This window comes from Balaenoptera acutorostrata, chromosome 5, assembly GCF_949987535.1.
Source record: "Balaenoptera acutorostrata chromosome 5, mBalAcu1.1, whole genome shotgun sequence".
Taxonomy (NCBI): Eukaryota; Metazoa; Chordata; class Mammalia; order Artiodactyla; family Balaenopteridae; genus Balaenoptera; species Balaenoptera acutorostrata.
The window spans coordinates 54,602,195-54,623,643 of NC_080068.1; the positions used below are offsets into that span (position 1 = coordinate 54,602,195).

A 21,449-nucleotide genomic window follows, 5' to 3' on the forward strand; every position below is an offset into this window, starting at 1 on the left:
GCTGACTTATAACGGATAAAATATCCATAGAATTTCTTCCCCTAGAAAAAGCTACCTGGGATCTTTCTTCCTATCTCAACCTCGGTTCACCCAACAAAGTTTGCCAATTTCCATTAAGTGTGTTTGAAGTGAAAAATCAGTCTTGTTCCTCATAGTGGGCATTTCTGGGTCACTCCAGTAATGTCAATTTGTCATCTATAGACCAATTCTGTGGAAATGTCTGCGTGGGAGCCTTTTTGTACAGAAACAAATATGATATCTGAAATGTTACAAATTTTAAATGAGTTTATCCACAGTAACTACTCTATGCCAAAAATGTTAGCTTTACAAAACAAAGTAGAAGGTAACCACTGAAAGAACAGACATACAAGCTTCTCTTTATTTTAAAGATTAAATTCAACACAGTTTCTTTTCTCAAGAGTATCTTTTTAAACCATTAACACAAAGGCACATGAGGCAAATTATGTGAAAACGAGCTTTAGGTCTTTATATATCTCACATAGATAAATTCATTATTTAAACAGAAGATGACTCCTCTTCTGACTCACCCTATTCTTAGTGAGTTTTGCAGCTGATGGTTTTCTATTGAGTTTTTAGAATGTGGATTAAGTGTCACACCACCCACTGAGAGTAAAGTTGAACCAGGTGAACTGAGGGTGTAGTTGGAAATCTCAGCCTGTCTCCGCTGCTCAGAGCTACAGCATTAGAAAGAACTACCAGGGAGCATCTGACTCTTCTTGCCTTCAGGCTGAGCTGAATCCAGTCACCCCAAACGGAGCGACCTTAAGAAGAATTTTAAAAGCATAAACATTTCACGGTAACTAGAGTTACTGGAAGTCACCCTAATAATCATTTAATGGGAGTGCATCTTATTTGTGCAAATTACTTTAAGAAACAAAGTTTTGGGCTTCCCTGGTGGTGCAGTGGTTGAGAATCTGCCTGCCAATGCAGGGGACACGGGTTCGAGCCCTGGTCTGGGAAGACCCCGCATGCCGCAGAGCAACTGGGCCCGTGAGCCACAACTACTGAGCCTGCGCGTCTGGAGCTTGTGCTCCTCAACGGGAGAGGCCGCGATAGTGAGGGGCCCGCGCACCGCGATGAAGAGTGGCCCCCGCTTGCCGCAGCTAGAGAAAGCCCTCGCACAGACACGAAGACCCAACACAGCCATAAATAAATAAATAAATAAATAAATAAATAAATAAAAATTAAAAATAAAGGAATTCCTTTAAAAATAAAATGAAATAAAATAAACAAAGTTTTATCTTAAGTTCACTTTTGCCAAGTGTGCTGCAATATACTTCAACCATGTTTATCCAAGAAGCAAGGGAAATAACTACTTGGATAAAAGGAAGCACGTTTGATAACAGAAACGCTAGGTGTTCCAGCTCCTTCTTCTTCACCACACACATGCTTAAGGAACGAAGCCCCTCAGCTCCTTGCCCTTTGAATTTCTGATCCTTAAACCTGGAGCACTTACTTCCACCGTGAATGTACCAGAAACTCAGCTACTTCGTAATAAAAATAACAGTCTGCTTTCCTTCAAGTACACTCTTTCTCTATGCAATTAAAAATATGAGATAGACTCACATCCTTGCGGAAAACATTCCCATCAAAATCTTGATTAGAAGTCTTGACAGTCAAGTCATCTGTTTCTTCTCTCTCAACCACTGGGACCATGAATAAGCCATCAAGCCCATCTCCATTTCAACTTCTTTACACTTTCACCTAGAGTTACTACAAAATTTAAGTGCTAGGTGAGAAAATGGATGAAGCCAGGTGAGAAAATGGGAGGGTCAACTGGGAGGGCACTGAACTAGAAACAACAGTTCCTAATTACTGTTTCATGACTTCTACTGTAAGGAGCCCATACTGTTGGATGTTCTCCACCAAATAATGGCCATAAGCAACCATCCTACAGCGCCTCAGGATTCAACCACAGGCAACTAGCTAAACATGCTTTGAAAGAAATGTAATCAACCCAAGCTCCACTCAATGTGAAAGATAATCATTAAAATAGAAGTCTTACCAGAATAGGAGAATACACAAAATCCATGTGGCAAGTTGAGTCGTCACAAAGACAATTTTACAGAAATTTCTACCTTTTGCCTTTTTTGTTTCTCCATAAAGAAACCCAGCTACAGATCTGTGTGCTATTCATTACAGTGTTGTCTTAATTTTGTGCTTAAAAATCAAGGGAAAAACTTCTTAGTCAAAGCCTTAAGAAACCCATGTACAATATCGTACTGCAGTAGAGTGCTGTCAATCCTATAGACCTTACAAATTCAAGAGGTGATTTACATCTCCTGTGAACTTAGCTAGAAGGTTATTCTCAAGGAACACACACACACATACACACACACACACACATACACACACACACATACACACACACACAGAGTACACATCTCACCCCCAAGCTTTCTCACTGATTTTTCTACTTTAATTGTCCTGATATTATAGGCTATTTGCTCATTCCTACAATATTTCTTATACTCATATGCTATAACTTTAAGATTCTTATCTCCCCTTTGACACTGGGACAGTGACAGAGTCACCACAATGAAGACTTAGCAGCATGGGTTACAAGAATCTTCAGACAAAAGTTTTACTATTTTGTTTTCACTAACTTGGCATTTTCCCACAGTCATGTTGTAAAAGTGCAAGGAACCCATAAAACAATATGAAAGAAAATATTGTGGTTTCCTTTTTCCTAAGAAACGTAGGCATCAAATTCTTATTAGTCAGTCGCAAGAGTATACATGTGGGAAGTGGGGAGATGGGGGGCTGGGGGAACCAACACTGCAGCACTACAGGGTCAGAAGAAACTTACCTAGGAAACATAATGGCCACACTATTCAAACTATCCCAGGTGGCACAAGAGTGTCACTTGCCTGGGACCTGGTGTTCAGTCTGGTTGACGAATCACTCCAGAACACACAGTACCCACCTTCTTTTACCCAACTCCACCACCCCTCCGGTCCAAGTCTTTGGTAGGCATTAAGTAATTACCAAATGGTACCCATCAGACTGGAGTTTCCAAAATACACAAGAATTCCTTCTCAGGTGATTTTAAAGGGCAGAATTTAAGACATGGTTCACCAGGAAGTCTTACTTAACTTTATGAGTACTGTCTAGAACCTTGATTATTTTTAAAACTGTCATTATAAATGTTGTATACCTGTCACGCCTTCACATAATTATTTTAATAAATATTAATTAAGCCCTGCCTTATGACTGTCAAATAAATAGTATTATTCCCACATCATTGATAAGTCAAGAGACAAGAGAAGACATGGCACACTGAAAGCACCATAGCACCAGCTAAAATTTAACTCTTGCTTGATTTTCAACTGGCACTGGAGAACATTAATAAAAGAGGTCCTAGAGATTTTTTAAGTAAAAAATGCTTGTCCATCTTTTCTTAACTGAGACACATCCATAATTACTACTCTTTATCTCCTCAGCTTAGCCCCATGTTTCCTGCAGTAATGGTATCGTTCTCTCTCTGCAACATCTGTTTTTCTACCCTGCAGGCTATAAGAAAGAATATTAGAAGATACTGCCAAATACATTTATATAAATCTAGCAGCTTCCTTGAATTAGTCATTGGAAGGTGGTTAACATTATCTGGCAAAATATTTATTTCTGACAGAGAGGCACAGCTAACATAGGCACCTGCTTCAAAGTAAGACCTTTTTTTTGTTGTTGTCAACCATGCGGGACACAACACTGATTCAGATCCTGATGGTCCATGGAAGTTCTTAGAATTACTCTGTGTTGAAGCAAAATGTGGAGATTAATGAAACTCCACAGATAGGCATGGGTTTTTAACTTCAAAATTATAAGATACATGAAATGCATGAGTGCTATTATTTACAAAGACATATGGATAGGAATATACACTTCCCCAGACCCAGCAAGCTCACCTTCTACTTCTTCTTCATCACACACATGCTTAAGGAAGGAAGCCCCTCTGTCCAGGACGGCTTCATCCTCCATCCTATAGTAATAAAAAAGAAAAAAAGAATGCTCAGACTTCTCCTGGAGTGAGCCACTGGACACAGCCCAGCTTCTGGGCAGGTGAACCTGCAAGCTGCTGCTCATGTTAACAGGGCAGAGTCCCTCTTGCTTTGGTGTCTGCTGCAGCTCCTTCGCTCCTTCAGCTTCTCTCATCGGTGCTTGAGAATATGCCGGTCCCACATAGCTCCAGTTCTAACCTTGACAGGGCACCCACAGGGACAGGTGAGAGAAAATCATCTCGATCCTGTAGGCTGGATTTTGGGGGTTCTCCCCTTTGGGATGCACCCCCAAAAAAAAGACGAAAGGAAAAAGAAATACCAAGAGAGGAAGTTTGGTGTGCCTGGAGTGCTCGTGATGATCGTTTGTGGAAATCCAGCTTCAGTGCTTAGCTCTTTAAACACCCACTGCATAAAAATGTATACCCTCACACACACACACACGCACACATGCACGCCCACCCACGCACAGAAAGCGACAGGGAGTTAGGCTAGTGCACAGTGGAAGCCTAGCTTCCAGCCAGCCTCTTAATACCAGCACAGCCCAGTGTTCTCTGTTGAGTGGCAAGCTTTGAGTCACATGTTGGCCTTAACGGAAATCTGACATCTGAGGATTATCCAGCAACCCGGCTTCGGCAACAGTCACATATATATGCCACCCATTCATTCATTTTCCACATTCTTATCACACGTCTCTCTCTATGTATATCCGACCTGTTAACTCTTCCCTGAAGGGCATAAAGTTCTTCATTTTGTAGCCACATTATGCTGTCCTCCTGTCTCCTTACATAATAGGATGTCTGCAATTTCTTATGCTAAATAAGACCTCAGGATCCATCCAAGTAAGGACAGCGTTTGTACGGCCTCCAGATGCCAAACATGTCTCTGGTTTATAGAATAAGTTAAGGTTTATTTCCATATTCTGTGACTCCTTTTCATTGCATTAACTTTGACATACAGAATTCCATGAACTCTATTTATAGTGAAAGCAGAAAGAAATCCCGAATTGCTCAAATGCTGCTTGTGTCGCACCGGTCTAGAAACAAAGAACGTTCTCTGAGGACAGCTGCCCTATGTCATACCGTACATGAGCTCTGCCAGAGAACGAAATGTTCACTCTGTATTCCATTCATCCAATTATATGCTCAGGCATTGAATACTGTACTGTAGGTCTGTTTTCCATACTGTCTGTATAACTTTTTCTTGTGCTTCCCATATTTGTTATCATCTATGTGATATGCACTGAATTCACTTTTTCTTCCTTTCTATTTTAGGAGCATCTCACAAAGCAACCAACTGAGCTTAAAAAGTCAGAAATTTGGTGTCAGGCAGACCCGGATTTAAAAAACCTAGTTCTACCTCTTAGTATTTGTATCACCTAGAGCAAAGTATCCAACTTTTTTGAGCCTTGGTTTTACCATCTCCAAAATAGGGGGAAATAATATCAACCTTGTAGGAAATTCAAATCAGGTAACACGCATGAAAGCACTCAGTTTTGTGCCTACCACCTATTACATGTTTAATAAAGGTTTATTTCCTTCCTTTCTTCTTCACCTGACCTTTATTGGTGGACAATGCCATGAAAAACTCATTATTTTTGGAAACTTGCAGAATATCCTTTTTCAGGGATATGGGTCTTATACATAAAAGTTCATCTTTTTTCCTTTTCTACAGTCAAACTAAAAATATAAAACTAAATAAAAACAGGACATGGATCAGCCAGCAGGATCACAGTAGAAAAGAAAATGCCTTGAAGATCTGAGAGGTCAAGTCAGTTACCAGCCTCTGTGAGCCTCTGGTTCCCATGAAGATTAAATAATCCAACATATTCACTGATTCAGCAAATATTTATTTAGTGTCTGCTATGTTCCTGGCACTCTTGAGAGGGAGGGGAATACATTTTTGAATAAGGCAGACAAAATGCCTCAAAAACTAATAATAAATAGATGAACAAGGTAATCTTAGCATTAATTGCTTTGCAGAAAACAATAATAATAAGGCAGGGGGCTACTTAGCATAAGGTGTTTCAGATGTGGATTCTGAGGAGGCAACATTTGAGCAGAGATGAAAATGATAGGAAGGAACCAGGCATTTGACAATCTGAGGGCAGAACGTTCCAAGCAAAGGGAATAGCAAGTGTAAAGGCCTTAAGGTGGGAAGAAGTTTAGCATGTTATAGGAACAGAGCAAGGTCAGTGAGGCCGCACAGACAGACAGAAGATCAACGGGAGGTGACAATGCTGGAGGGAACCAGGGCCATGCAGCTCATGGCAAGAAGTTAGAATTTTAGGTGTTACGGCAGCCTCCTAAGAGTTTTAAGATGGAAGGTGACTTGAGCTGTTTTGCCTTTTAAAGGATCACTCTGGTTGCTATGTGAAAAGTGCATAATAGTCAGGAGACAAAAGAAACTAAGAAACTATCTCAGGAGCCCAGGGAAGACTATGGGAGAAACAGGTTTCAGGGGAGGAACCAAGGGTTCTTTTCTGGCCACTTTATGGTTGAGATGCTTATTATATATAAAAAAAGAACTGTCAGGCACACAACTAGATGGATGTCTAAGTCTAGAGCTCAGAAGCCTAAGGTTGGAGATAAAAATTGGGGAATCAATGAATAAAGCTGGTATCTGAAGCTATTACTAGATGAAATGCAGGAATAAAATACAGAAATAGAGGAGATGACCTAAGATCAAGTGCCAGGCATGCCGGGCATGCCAACATTTACAGGCAGAGAAGAGGAACAAAAGCAGTCAATGAGGTAAGAGGAAAATCAGGAAGGAGTGATGTCAAGGAAGTTGAGGAAAGAGGAGAGTGCCGCTATCGAGAGGCTGAGAAAGACCGAGACAGAGAAGAAAAACTTGGGTTTGGCAATACGGAGGTCATTGGTGACGATGACCAAAGTACTTCAAATATACCATGCACAGCGCTAGACACACAGGCAGCGTTCAGTCATTCCCTTTTCTCTTTCCTGCCCTCCTCCATTCATTCACTCGGTAAATATTTGCTGAGTACCTACTAGGTGCCAGGCACCCTTCCGGGCACTGGAGATACAGTGATGAGCAAGACAGACAAAGGCTCTAGTGTAATCCTATCTGCCTTCTCGAAGACTTCCCCTAGCAATCTGAGGGTTGGTCCAAAGAACAAGACCCCATCAGTAATACAGCATTTGTAGACCTACATAAGGATGACAGCTTAATGGAGAAATTTCCTTAAAAGACCTTGGAAACACAACAAAATCCTGGAGTCCTGTACTACTGCATCTACATTCATAGTACCGTCTCCCCTTCAGGAAACAAAGAGTAGTTTAGCCCACATTTCTTCTCAGAACAAACGCTTTCCATTCCTATCAACCTACAGAATCCAACACAATTTCCCACAGAATATCATTTCTGTACCCCACCATCAATCACGCTGGTCCCAAATTCATTTATTGACTTTTCACACATCTCCTAAATAAAATGTTTATTAGCCTTTGCACCTAAGCCCTTCCCAAAATCGCATACAACAAACAATCAAAGCAGAATTAAAGGAAGAAAGCAGTAACAACTGAAGGAGACCGTACAAACGTGAAGGCCCAGAGCCCTCTTCCTGGGTGGAGAAAGCCATCTAGCCTAACCGAAGCACTGTCCCCAGGCTCTGTCTGAGTTAGAGTGAGAATAATGGTTGGGGCATTCTTTGGCTCTTTGATACATATTTCACATTCCCTCCAAGACTATACATAGCAAGGAATTAGAAACCTAGTTCCTTCTGATGGGCAATGCAGAGCATCTGTAAGCAGCCTCCTCCTCCCCGTAGGAAGTGAAAAAGAAAATGCAAACCGAAAAACGTAAAACCTGCACGCCCAGAGCAGCCCTCTCCTCGTCAAGAGCAAGTGCAGCCTGGCACATCTGGGCTTTTGCACCAAGCGCAGGGATTTTACAGCTTTCTTCCATCTTTACACCACAAGCGTCAATTATTTGGGTTTGTGTTTGCCCTCCCCACCAAATCCTCTCAGCAGTTGCTTGCTATTATTAGTAAGACAGAGATATCTTTCAAAATGACCGTCTGACCCAACCAGGTTTCCCCTCTATCAGTAAGAAGAAATGAACTCATCTAGTCCCTAATCAGGCCCCCAAATCCATTCTGAAATGTTCCTTTCACACGAACTGCACTTGCTGAAAACAAAGAAGGGAAGGAGCATGCTTCTAAACAGCTCCCTAGGTTGCTCGCATCGCCAGCATGAGGCAAAGTTCAGAACAGATTTGGAAGCTTCTCACCATCATCACGGGGATAAGGGTCACACCAGTCAGTATAAAATCCACACGGGGCCAATACCGCCTTCCTTCAACAGGGCCTCTGACAGTAGAAGTTAGACCCCTTCCCCAGAAGTCCACACAACGTGGGGCTTCTCTCATCCTCCATTATTCTGGGACACAAAAGTGATTTTAACTGTAACACATGTCAAATCTGCTGCCAAACGGACCGGCTCTCAGCAGCCGGTCCTAATCGCCGAACAGGCTTGTAAGGGTGACTTAAGCCCGGCACGAGAAACATGTGTGCAAAACTGTCAGCCACCGGGCCATGGGCACCCATCTACATTCCACTCCTCTGAGTTCCCACCCCTAGAGCCCTCACCAACTGCCAACGTGCTCACCAGCTAGTCTACACAGAGCAAGCAGCTGCCCCTCAGCCCGTCAGCAAGTGGCAGGCCGCCAGCACACAAGTTTCAGAATGCGCGCATGCCCCGTCACAGTGCTGCTAAAGGTTGAAGGTCTTTGGTGTGCTAGCCTTTAGATGAGCCTCACTTGCCCTCCCACCTCCCTTCTCCCATCCCTCCCCTGTTCTGTCTCCCACGCCAGCATTTCACTCGTCTCCATAGCAACAGCATCTGGTTTCAGGGTTATAACTTTATGCAGAGCGGTTCTCCTCCCAACTGAAGGCTTTTGCCAAAGGATGCACTAGCAGCAAAAAAGGCTGCTGCTTAAGGTGGAGCCATGTGTTCCCTTGTCACCCCAGGAGCGCGGCCATGTTCTGAGCTGCAGGGTCACAGCCGCGGCAGCACCCAGACCCAGGAAAGCGGAAAACAGCCCTCTGACCTCGGCACACTGGTGTGTACATAGAGCAATCATTCTGGGGCTTGTGGCCCCACTCCCAGAGCCAACCCCCTCTCCTCCACAGCCTGTTCTCCACTTAACCAAGCCGCACGTGGATCGAATGAACAGTGGGGCTTTCTGACCGCTTCCAAGAAGGCACCAGACCATGGCACCCTAGGGAGCAGAACGGCTCCAGTTGTTCACAAGTCCGCACCCGACTTTGACACCACCGGTTCTTTCCGTGCGTACAACTTAATTAGTTAACCTCATATGAAAGCTCATCTCACTTTATCCTCACTAGCTGTTTACAACAGCCAGGGGACCCCATAATCTCTCACTTTACAACAGCTTTCCTGTGCACAGCAAATGTTTACACACATGCCCGCACACACCGAAGTGACGCACGCAAGGGAGTGGACAAATACCAGGAAGTGAAGAGTTGTATTATTAGTATTAGCTGTTGCTGTCGTGAAAATTATATTTACACTGTGCATAAGGGCCTTTTCCTTGAGGACTAAAAGGGGTTCATCTCAAGTCTCAGAGCTCAAATGCAGGCTGTCCTTGCTCCTCGGCTGGTCTTAGATCAGATGGGAGGCAAAAAATCAGTATTTTCACAGGTCTTTTTCAGGAGCCACACAGAATGCAACCACCAGTACTGATATCTAAAATTATACCCTCACACACACATCCCGGAATTCTATTTCCTATTCAACTCATATCTAAGAAGTGGGGAACCGTTTCCATCACCCATTATTTGCCAACGTGATGTTTTCTTTCAAACTTTGTAAACCACACAGCGTTTTCCTGGTGCCTTTGTTGTTTTGGAAAATCTGCTGTCCACACTTTCAACATACACATAAAGAACAATATCGGTTCTCCAAAGCACAGGCGACAGGGGAGAGCAATCCCAGTGACTGCAGAGAGCACTGCCATCTTTCGGCAACATGCGTTCACTACAGGGAAGTGGAGAGCAGGGGCGGAGGAAAAGCTCCAACTGTTTCCTTCCTAACTTCACCCGTTGTCGGGTGCTGAGAGGGCCTTCCACTCCCACAGGGAGGAAGGGAGAAGAACGCAGGTGTGGGCTTAACCGCAGAGACTCCTGGAGCTCTGGACGTAGGTGCCGGGGGAAAGAAACATCAACGTGGCAAACCTGACAAGCATGACTAATGGCAGAGGCGAGTCCCAGCGATCAGGCAGCAGCAAAGCAAAGCAAATCCCCTCCACAGAGTTCAGGAGTGCCCTCAGCAGTCTGGAAATGTACACAGGCCCGAGGCCAGGGAGGAGGGGGCGACAGCCCCACGTGAAATCAGACTTCACACCGGATAAAAGGTGAAAATGGAATCCAGAGCAGGATCACGCCAAACATAATTCCGGATTTATGAACTGCATTAAAAGTTCATTTGCACTCTTGGGCATTTATCCTAGAGAAGTGAAAACTTATGTTCACGCAAAAACCTGTACATGAATGTTCAGAGCAGCTTTATTTGTAATAGCCAAAAACTAGTAATTAGCCCAGATGTCTTTCAACAGGTGAATGGTTAAACCAACTGGTATATCCATACCATGGAATACTGCTTAGCAATAAAAAGAAACAAACTACTGGTGAAAAAAAAGTAAATTGAATAAATCTCCAAGGGATTAGGCTATGAAAAAGGCCAATCCCAAAAGGTTACATACTGTATGGTTCCATTTATACAACATTTTTGAAATGACAAAATTTTAGATGCGAAGGACAGGTTTGTGGTGACCAGAGTATAGAGATGGCAGCGGGTGGTGCTCACGGTTATAAAAGGGCAACATGAAAGGTCCTTGCTGAGTTGGTCCTGTTCAGTATCTCACCTGTGGTGATACATACACGAATCTACGCAGGTGATAAAATTGTACAGAACTAAAAACACACACATACACACAAAGAAATGAGTACAAATAAAACTGAGGAAATCTGAATAAGTGGATCATAAGTGATCAGTGAATCATATCAGTGCCAAAGTCCTGGTTGTGATACTGTACTCAAGTTTTGCAAAATGTTAATGGTGGGGAATACTGGCAGTATACAAGTGATCTCTCTGTATTATTTCTCAAATATACATGTGAATCTACAATTATTTCAATAAAAATTTCAATTTAGAAAAGGTCATTTCAAATCTGCTTTTTAAAATTTCCCCTGGAAACTTTATTTAATATGATGGCCAGTTACAGAAGCTGGTCCATCTACACAGATGCAGAATCAGGTAACAGTGAGTGCAAATCCCAGGTGTGCCCTTTAGCAACTGTGTAACCTTGGGAACGTTAGTTAACCTCTCGCTTCAGTGTACTTTAAAATGACCCTAAAACACTTCATAAGTGATTTAGGGTATTAAATAAGTTCCCAGAGTAAATATATTCAATTAATTTTAGTTGAATCTAAATCTAAGGTCCCAAGGGTCCAGAGAGTATAGTAGAGTTATTAACAGTCTTACAAGCCCAAAGGCCATAATTCTGTCCCCATAAGCAAATGCACGGGACTGTCAACTGGGGAGACCAGCAATAAACCGCCCCTGAAGGCCAAGGACCAAACTCCTCTCTCCCATCTTCTGCATGTCGGGGCAAGGTCTCCTACACTGTCCTCAGATTGCTGACTGAGCTCTGAAAGGCTGGAGCAGGCTCGGCGATAAAGGACAGGGAAAGAACTAGTAGCAGGATGGAGACAGCGTGAAGGGTGAGGAAGGGCCTGGAGGCTCAGGGGAGGTGACAGATGAAGGGAGAAACTGCTGGAGAGGGTATTAAGTGCTGAAAAGGGAACGGCTTGCCTGACCCCCTGGGACATCCTCCTGACTTACCCTTACACCCTTTAATTTTTTTTTAATGGGCTGATCCACTTGCTTCCGACCCATATGCTTCTGCTTCTGACCAGAGTTCCTACAACAAAAATTCAGCACTTTGGGCTTCCCTGGTGGCACAGTGGTTGAGAGTCTGCCTGCCAATGCAGGGGACACGGGTTCGAGCCCTGGTCTGGGAAGATCCCACATGCCGCGGAGCAACTAGGCCCGTGAGCCACAATTACTGAGCCTGCGCGTCTGGAGCCTGTGCTCCGCAACAAGAGAGGCCGCGATAGTGAGAGGTCCGCGCACCGCGATGAAGAGTGGCCCCCACTTGCCGCAACTAGAGAAAGCCCTCGCACAGAAACAAAGACCAGAGCTTATCTCTCCACGCCATTCCATTCCCTGAACAGGCTACCATACCTTCGTGTACACGCTGTTTCCTCTAAATACCATGTCATCCTAGTTAACCCATTCTTCAAGATTCAACTCTCTAGAATTCTCTCTACACTCTCAAACACACCCTTCCCCAAGAAGAGCCACGCTTCTTCCTCTGTTCTCCATTGGCTCCTTGAACGTGTCTGCTTCTCACGCAGCAGGTACAACACTGCACTGTCACATCATTTATTTAACCTCAAGCGACTGTCCTTGGACACATCATGGCAGTTGTCCCCACCACCGTATGAGCTCTTTGAGAGCAAGTATCATCTTTCTAGAGCCTTTCTACCTCCAGGGTCAAGCATAGGCGCTACACATAGTAAGTACTCATCAAATGTTGATGAATGAATGGATTGATCCATCAATCAGCCATTCAGGAAGGGGTACAGTGAGGGTACACACATGTTTGGTACTAAGTGCATCTCTAAGTGTAAAGACCCGGAATGTAGTTTTCAAACATGAACCCCATACACAAGCTAACTTTCAATTACTTGTCAAAACAGTGATTTGCTCCAAAGTTAGAGGGGGAAATGGCTGTGTTGTATCCCCTGAAAAATGTTGTGTCTATGGATGAATTAAGTGATTTTTTAAAGAATAATCTTAACTATCTAATTTTTTCCTTATTGCCTAACTTTAGAACTTAACCTTTCACATAGACTGTAACTGCACTGTGATATGCAGAATTAAATTCAATTGAGAATTTCCCCTTGTCTGCTTAAAAATAAAAAGTTAAGAGGTACCTAGATCTGTCACATAGTAGGTTCTAAGTAAATATGTGCTTAACGACTATATGAAAGAATGAACTTAAATCACAGCTTATAGTGCTTTAAAAATCCAGAAGAGGGCTTCCCTGGTGGTGCAGTGGTTAAGAATCCACCTGCCAAAGCAGAGGACATGGGTTCGAGCCCTGGTCCGGAAAGATCCCACATGCCGTGAAGCAACCAAGCCTGTGCGCCACAACTACTGAGCCTGTGCTCTAGAGCCCGCGAGCCACAACTACTGAAGCCCGTGCGCCTAGAGCCTGTGCTCCACAACAAGAGAAGTCACCACAATGAGAAGCCCACACACTGCAACGAAGAATAGCCCCCGCTCGCCGCAACTAGAGAAAGCCCGCGAGCAGCAACCAAGACCCAATGCAGCCATAAATAAATAAATAAATAAATTTTAAAAAATAAATTAATTTTTAAAAAAATCCAGAAGAAGCATGAGAAGCTATGAGAAAGCTCAATTTTGTTCCTCAGGCCTGAAACTGGACAAATAAAACTCTGTAATGTATTTACGTAAACCAATAAAGAAGCTGGATAGCAACTACCTGCAAAAGGAAATTAGGATTTGAAATGTCAACGTAAACTTTGAGCTCTGGAAATTGCAGCCTAACTTTAAATTTATACATAGTCAATGTTAATTATCTGTAGTAATTAGTACAGAGATAGCCCGGATATCCAGAGTTAATTCATACTTCTCATTTGAGTCTGTGACTTTGCATACATTCATTGTGGCTTCTACAGTGACCTCAGGTCAGATCCAAGTTGGCAGGTGGATGGGGACTTCAGAGAAGGTGTTTGTTCCAGGACACAATGCTGGGAGTCAGCTGGATGGCATCTGAGTTGGTACAGCTCCTGAGATCCCACCTCTGACACCCAGAGCTGGCAATGGAGAAAGCAGCCTTCCCTTCCAATCCCTACCCAAAGTGGCAGCCACACCATTCACATCTTCCATCTTGAACCGCCACATCTGCTGGCAAGGACAAGGCTCCTGGCATTTTATTGATTTCTTGCTACATGCCAGGCAATGTGCTAAGCACCGTGCATGCATTATTTCATTCATGATGCTGTAAAATTTTGCCGAGCTGGCTTACTAATAAGACAGGGATGAAGGTTTTAGCTAAAGGACTTCAATACCTGTAACAATGTGGGGACTGAGAGTAGGGATTCTCATCATCGATTAATTCCTTAAAAGTCTCATGTTTAAAACATTTTCTACATGCCAGGTATTGTGCTAAGCACTTTACAATGCTTGTTTGATTCAATCCTCATGACAACCCCCTAAGGTAAATACTTTTAACATACCCATTTACAGTTGTAATTTGAAGTTAATAATTTACCCAAAATCACACAGTAAGTGTCACAAGAAGACCAGGCAGGAAGTTTAACTTAACCACTCTCTCATACTCCTTCAAAATTAACCAACCCATGTCCATCAGGGATTACCTTCAAGAATTTTTTTTCATATTACTTAACTTCAGTATGCCTTCCTATAACTTCAAATTATATCACTTCCACTCACCTCTTTTCCTATCTTGGTGTATCTACGGGCCAGAAGTTGAAGTATTCTCTAACAGGCTTCCCAAATAAATGTCTTTATTTTTATTCGGCAAACACTTCGGTTAAGCTTACTACGTGCCAGCCACTGTTGTAACTGCTTTACAAATATCACCAGCTCATTTCATTCTCACAATAATCTAATGAGGTATGTACCATTTTTATCATCAACATCTCTGAGGCACAGCGAGATTAAGTTACTTACCCAAAGTCACACAGCTAATAACTGTCAAAGTCAGGATTCAAACCCAGGTGGTCTAGATCTACAGGTCTGTGCTCTTAACCACTACATGTCATGCTGCCTCCCTTTAGCTAATTTGATTGATCTGTTCCAGAGTCTTTAGGAACCCAGGATCACAAATTTAAACAGAGCTTTGGTGAAAGAGCAGACTCACCAGAACACCGACAGAGTATACAGACCCCTGACATTCATAAAACACTTCCCCAACCCTGTTTTGCAAATGCTCAAATTCACAAATATCACCATAACATATAATTTCTGATATAATGTGTGGTCAAGTGTCACTATACGAGTTTCTGAATTCCCAAGGAAAAGAAGGCTACCAGGATGACAGGCAGTGCAGGGGGTGGGCCATCCACCAGGCTCAGTCTGGGCTCACCAGTGGCACAGGGGGTCACCACTAATGTCTCTATAAAGCACAAATGACTACACGGTATGATCCTTCAGGGCTCCCCACAAATAGCCAAAATCACAATTGTTAGGTTCACACATGCCAAGGATCTACTGTACCAAAGTCAGAAGAGTACATCGCTCACGATACGGGCTCTACTATTAAGCAGAAAACCGACTTTATCTCATAAACTTTATAAGCACAGTTCACTGTTACATGAACAATGAAGATACTTCTCTAGTCTATGTTCCCTTACCAATGTCTCTTTCCACAATACTGTTCAAAATTTATCCTTCATTTTCCTCAAGGAATCTCTCAGTGTATATACTTGTGATCAAATTTTCCAAAGTTTAACTTGTCTACTCATTCAGTTAACCAATTTATTGAGTGGCTACTATGAATAGGCCTTATTCTAGGCACTAAGGATAAATCCATAGTGGAAAAATAGACAATAAACAACATTTAAAAGTAAATTGTATAATATGTTAGGGAGTGATACTGCTATGGAAAAATGTAAGCAAGGAAGAGATTTAGGGAGTGCTGGTGGGATGGGGTGGGAGCAGAGTGACTCCCAGTGGCTAGAGCAGAGTAGGATAGGAGATAAGTCCAGAAAGGTCAAACTAAAGGAGGGGCAGGCTGCATGGCCTGGGAGGCTATTCAAAGGACTTTGACATTTACTCTGAGCAACTAGAAACCACTGGGGGTTTCTGAGCAGCCGTAATATTTCCTCAAGCTTACAGTCTTCTTTACTTTTTAAATCTTTGTCATTATATAAACATTTCCATTAAGGTCCTCCCTGGAACCTACTTCTACTCAGAAGGTCTTCCAAGGGCCACAGCACAGAAGGTACAGGCAGGGTCTGCTGGGGCAGCTTCCTACAGCAGCCAGGCCACAGCCTGCCTCAGTCCTCTGTGTGCAGATCAAGGAGCGGACCAACCCACCTTAGAAGACTTTATCCCCAGCGTTCAGCACCAGCACACTGACTTCTGCCTCATGTCAGTCCTCTGAACTAAGGCCAATCTGCATTAACTTATTCATATAATTTTTATTAACTTCTGCCAAACTAGCCTTGAAGTTCATGACTTATGTAGTTGCCACCTGAATCCTCACCTACCTAAATTTGCCCCAGGGACGGCAATTCTCAGTGTTAAAAGATGCCAAAGCAGATGACTAACACGTAGGTATCAAGAAAATAATGTGGAATGGATTTTTTGCTGGCTTTTTAACACCCATGACTCAAATCTATGCTTTAAATAATAAAGGAATATGTTTAAAGTTGTTTTTAACAGTAAATTTTCTGGATTAATCTTGTAAGAACACAAAGGACATGGAAAGATTGCAGATTCCTTAGTTACATCTATTGTATTTTAGGGAAAATGCCTTCAGCTTGTCATCCCTTGTCTAATGATGGAAGAAATACTTGTTTGGCTCTAGTGGCTTCTTAGCAAGGAGTGGGCCACCCCACAGAAGCATGGTACTCCCTAACTTAAAAACACCCTCTTTAACTCTGGTAGATTAAAAAGAAACCTACCAGATGTAACTATCGAATGCAAAATGCAGGTTGAGATCCTGATTTGAACAAATCAACTGGTTTTAAAAAAACAGGGGGGACAATTAAGGAAGCTTGAATATTTAATTGAGTATTAGATGATACTAACAAATTACTATTAATTTCTATTAGGTATGATAATAGTATTGGGGTTTTTTTAATGTATTTATTTCTTAGAAATATTTTATTAATTGGTGAAATAACACAATGTAGGATTCGCTTTAAAATATTCCAGCCAAAAAAAAAAGCTTGGGGTGTGTGAGACAAGATTGGCAACATATCGGGAATTGTTGAAGCTGCGTAATGGTAGATGGGAGTTCACTGTACAATTCTCTCCTCTTTTGTTCATGTTTGATATATTCCAAAATAAAAAGCTTTTTAAAAAATTCCAGGCGGCCGACGCTTTCTGGGGGGAAGGGGTTGGTGGTGCTGGGAGCAGTTAGTGAGCCACACCGCAAACAAGAGCTCACACACACACACACACACACAGGTGCGCGCGTGCGTGCACATCCATGCATGCACCCACTGTGTCTCCAGGCGGCGGCCGTGGCTGCATCCCCGACAGCAGCTCCAGGCAAAGTGACAGAGGACAGTGCTGTGATTTGACTAAGTGGACGTCACCTTCAGTCAGTCCCCAGCCATCTGCTGTGTGGCTGACAGGGTCTTGGTGCTCCGGCCAGGTGTCAAGCCTGAGCCTCTGAGGTGGGAGAGCCAAGTTCAGGACATTGGTCCATAAGAGACCTCCTGGCCCCACATAATATCAAATGGCAAAAGCTCTCAGAGAGATCTCCAGCTCAACGCAAAGAGCCAGCTCCACTCAATGACCAGCAAGCTACACTGCACGATACCCTATGCCAACAACTAGCAAGACAAGAATGCAACCCCACCCATTAGCAGAGAGGCTGCCTAAAATCATAATAAGGTCACAGACACCTCAAAACACACCACCAGACGTGGACCTGCCCACCAGAAAGACAAGATCCAGCCTCATCCACCAGAACACAGGCACCAGTCCCCTCCACCAGGAAACCTACACAACCCACTGAACCAACCTTACCCACTGAGGGCAGACACCAAAAACAATGGGAACTACAAACCTGCAGCCTGAAAAAAGGAGACCCCGAACACAGTAAGTTAAGCAAAATGAGAAGACAGAGAAATACACAGCAGACGAAGGAGCAAGGTAAAAACCTACCAGACCAAACAAATGAACAGGAAATAGGCAGTCTACCTGAAAAAGAATTCAGAGTAATGATAGTAAAGATATCCAAAATCTTGGAAATAGAATGGAGAAAATACAAGAAACATTTAACAAGGACCTAGAAGAACTAAAGAGCAAACAAACAATGATGAACAACACAATAAATGAAATTTAAAATTCTCTAGAAAGAATCAATAGCAGAATAACTGAAGCAGAAGAACAGATAAGTGACCTGGAAGATAAAAAAGTGGAAATAACTACCACAGAGTAGAATAAAGAAAAAAGAATGAAAAGAATTGAGGACAGTCTCAGAGACCTCTGGGACAACATTAAACGCACCAACATTCGAATTACAGGGGTCCTAGAAGAAGAAGAGAAAAAAAAAAAGGGATTGAGAAAATATTTGAAGGGATTATCGTTGAAACCTTCCCTAATATAGGAAAGGAAATAGCAAATCAAGTCCAGGAAGTACAGAGAGTCCCATACAGGATAAATCCAAGGAGAAACACGCCAAGACACACACTAATCAAACGATCAAAAATTAAATATAAAGAAAAAATATTAAAAGCAGCAAGGGAAAAGCAACAAATAACATACAAGGGAATCCCCATAACGTTAACAGCTGATCTTTCAGCAGAAACTCTGCAAGCCAGAAGGGAGTGGCAGGACCAGTGATGAAAGGGAAAAACCTACAACCAAGATTACTCTACCAGCAAGGGTCTCATTTAGATTTGACGGAGAAATTAAAACCTTTACAGACAAGCAAAAGCTGAGAGAATTCAGCACCACCAAACCAGCTTTACAACAAATGCTAAAGGAACTTTTCTAGGCAGGAAACACAAGAGAAGGAAAACACCCACAGTAACAAACCCAAAACAATTAAGAAAATGGTAATAGGAACACACATATCGATAACTACCTTAAATGTAAATCGATTCAATGCTTCAAATAAAAGACGTAGACTGCCTGAATGGTTACAAAAACAAGGCCCGTATATATGCTGTCTACAAGACACTCACTTCAGACCTGGGGACACATACAGACTGAAAGTGAGGGGATAGAAAAAGATACTCCATGCAAAAGGAAATCAAAAGAAAGCTGGAGTAGCAATTCTCATATCAGATAAAATAGAATTTAAAATAAAGACTATTACAAGAGACAAAGAAGGACACTACATAATGATCAAGGGATCAATCCAAGAAGAAAATATAACAATTGTAAATATTTATGCACCAAATATAGGAGCACCTCAGTACACAAAGCAAATGCTAACAGCCATAAAAGGGGAAATTGACAGTAACACAAAGAGAGCAGGGGACTTTAACACCCCACTTGCACCAATGGACAGATCATCCAAAATGAAAATAAATAAGGAAACACAAGCTTTAAAAGATACATTAAACAAGATGGACTTAACTGATATCTATAGGACATTCCATCCAAAAACAACAGAATACACTTTCTCCTCAAGTGCTCATGGAACATTCTCCAGGATAGATCATATCTTGGGTCACAATTCAAGCCTTGGTAAATTTAAGAAAATTGAAATCGTACCAAATATCTTTTCCAACCACAATGCTATGAGACTAGATATCAATTACAGGAAAAAATCTGTGAAAAATACAAACACATGGAGGCTAAACAGTACACTACTAAATAACCAAGAGATCACTGAAGAAATCAAAGAGGAAATCAAAAAATACCTAGAAACAAATGACAATGAAAACAGGACGACCCAAAACCTATGGGATGCAGCAAAAGCAGTTCTAAGAGGAAAGTTTATAACAATAAAATCCTACCTCAAGAAACAAGAAACATCTCAAATAAAAAACCTAACCTTACACCTAAAGCAATTAGAGAAAGAAGAACAAAACACCCCCAAAGTTAGCAAAAGGAAAGAAATCATAAAGACCAGATCAGAAATAAATATAAAAGAAATGAAGGAAACAATAGCAAAGATCAAAAAAACTAAAAGCTGGTTCCTTGAGAAGATAAACAAAATTGATAAACCACTAGCCAGACTCATCAAGAAAAAAAGGGAGAAAACTCAAATCAATAGAATTGGAAATGAAAAAGGAGAAGTAACAACTGACACTGCAGAAATACAGAGGATCATGAGAGATAACTAACTACAAGCAACTTTATATGCCCATAAAATGGACAACCTGGAAGAAATGGACAAATCCTTAGAAAAGCACAACCTCCCAAGACTGAACCAGGAAGAAATAGAAAATAAAAACAGACCAGTCACAAGCACTGAACTTGAAACTGTGATTAAAAATCTTCCAGCAAACAAAAGCACAGGACCAGATGGCTTCACAGGCAAATTCTATCAAACATTTAGAGAAGAGCTAACACCTATCCTTCTCAAACCCTTCCAAAATATAGCAGAGGGAGGAACATTCCCAAACTCATCCTACGAGGCCACCATCACCCTGATACCAAAACTAGACAAAGATGTCACAAAAAAAAAACACTACAGGCCAATATCACTGATGAACACAGATGCAAAAATCCTCAACAAAATACTAGCAAACAGAATCCAACAGCACATTAAAAGGATCATACACCATGGTCAAGTGGGGTTTATCCCAGGAATGCAAGGATTTTTCAATATACCCAAATCAATCAATGTGATAAACCATGTTAACAAACTGAAGGAGAAAAGCCATATGATCATCTCAACAGATGCAGAAAAAGCTTTTGACAAAATTCAACACCCATTTATGATAAAAACCCTGCAGAAAGTAGGCATAGAGGGAAGCTACCGCAACATACTAAGGGCCATATACGACAAACCCACAGCCAACATCATTCTCAATGGTGAAAAACAGAAACCATTTCCTCTAAGATCAGGAACAAGACAAGGTTGCCGATTCTCACCACTATTATTCAAGATAATTTTAGAAGTTTTAGCCACAGCAATCAGAAAAGAAAAAGAAATAAAAGGAATCCAAATCAGAAAAGAAAAAGTAAAATTGTCACTGTTTGCAGATGACATGATACTATACATACAGAATCCCAAAGATATTACCAGAAAACTACTAGAGCTAAGCAATACATTTGGCAAAGTAACAGAATACAAAATTAATGCACAGAAACCTCTTGCATTCCTATACACTAATGATGAAAAATCTGAAAGAGAAATTAAGGAAACACTCCCATTTACCACTGAAACAAAAAGAATAAAATACCTAGGAATAAACCTACCTAGGGAGACAAAAGACCTGTATGCAGAAAACTATAAGACACTGATGAAAGAAATTAAAGAGGATACCAACAGATGGAGAGATATACCATGTTCTTGGATTGGAAGAATCAACATTGTGAAAATGACTATACTACCCAAAGCAATCTACAGATTCAATGCAATCCCTATCAAACTACCACTGGCATATTTCACAGAACTAGAACAAAAAATTTCACA

General features: G+C 41.9%; 1 protein-coding gene across 3 annotated transcripts in view; it reads right to left on the reverse strand.

Moving 5' to 3' along the window:
• The window catches only part of SLC4A4 (solute carrier family 4 member 4), a 347,003-nt gene that overhangs the window by 286,828 nt on the left and 38,726 nt on the right, over positions 1–21,449 (reverse strand). For 2 of the 3 annotated variants that reach the window (XM_057546345.1, XM_007193578.3), the window contains exons 1-2: positions 4,339–4,504; positions 3,927–4,000 (exon numbers count right to left, since the gene is read on the reverse strand). In XM_057546345.1, coding sequence (XP_057402328.1) covers positions 3,927–4,000; positions 4,339–4,430 — 166 coding nt within the window. In that variant the 5' untranslated portion in view covers positions 4,431–4,504. Of the gene's footprint in view, positions 1–3,926; positions 4,001–4,338; positions 4,505–21,449 lie in introns of those variants that run through there. The other variant, XM_057546346.1, reaches the window with a different exon arrangement.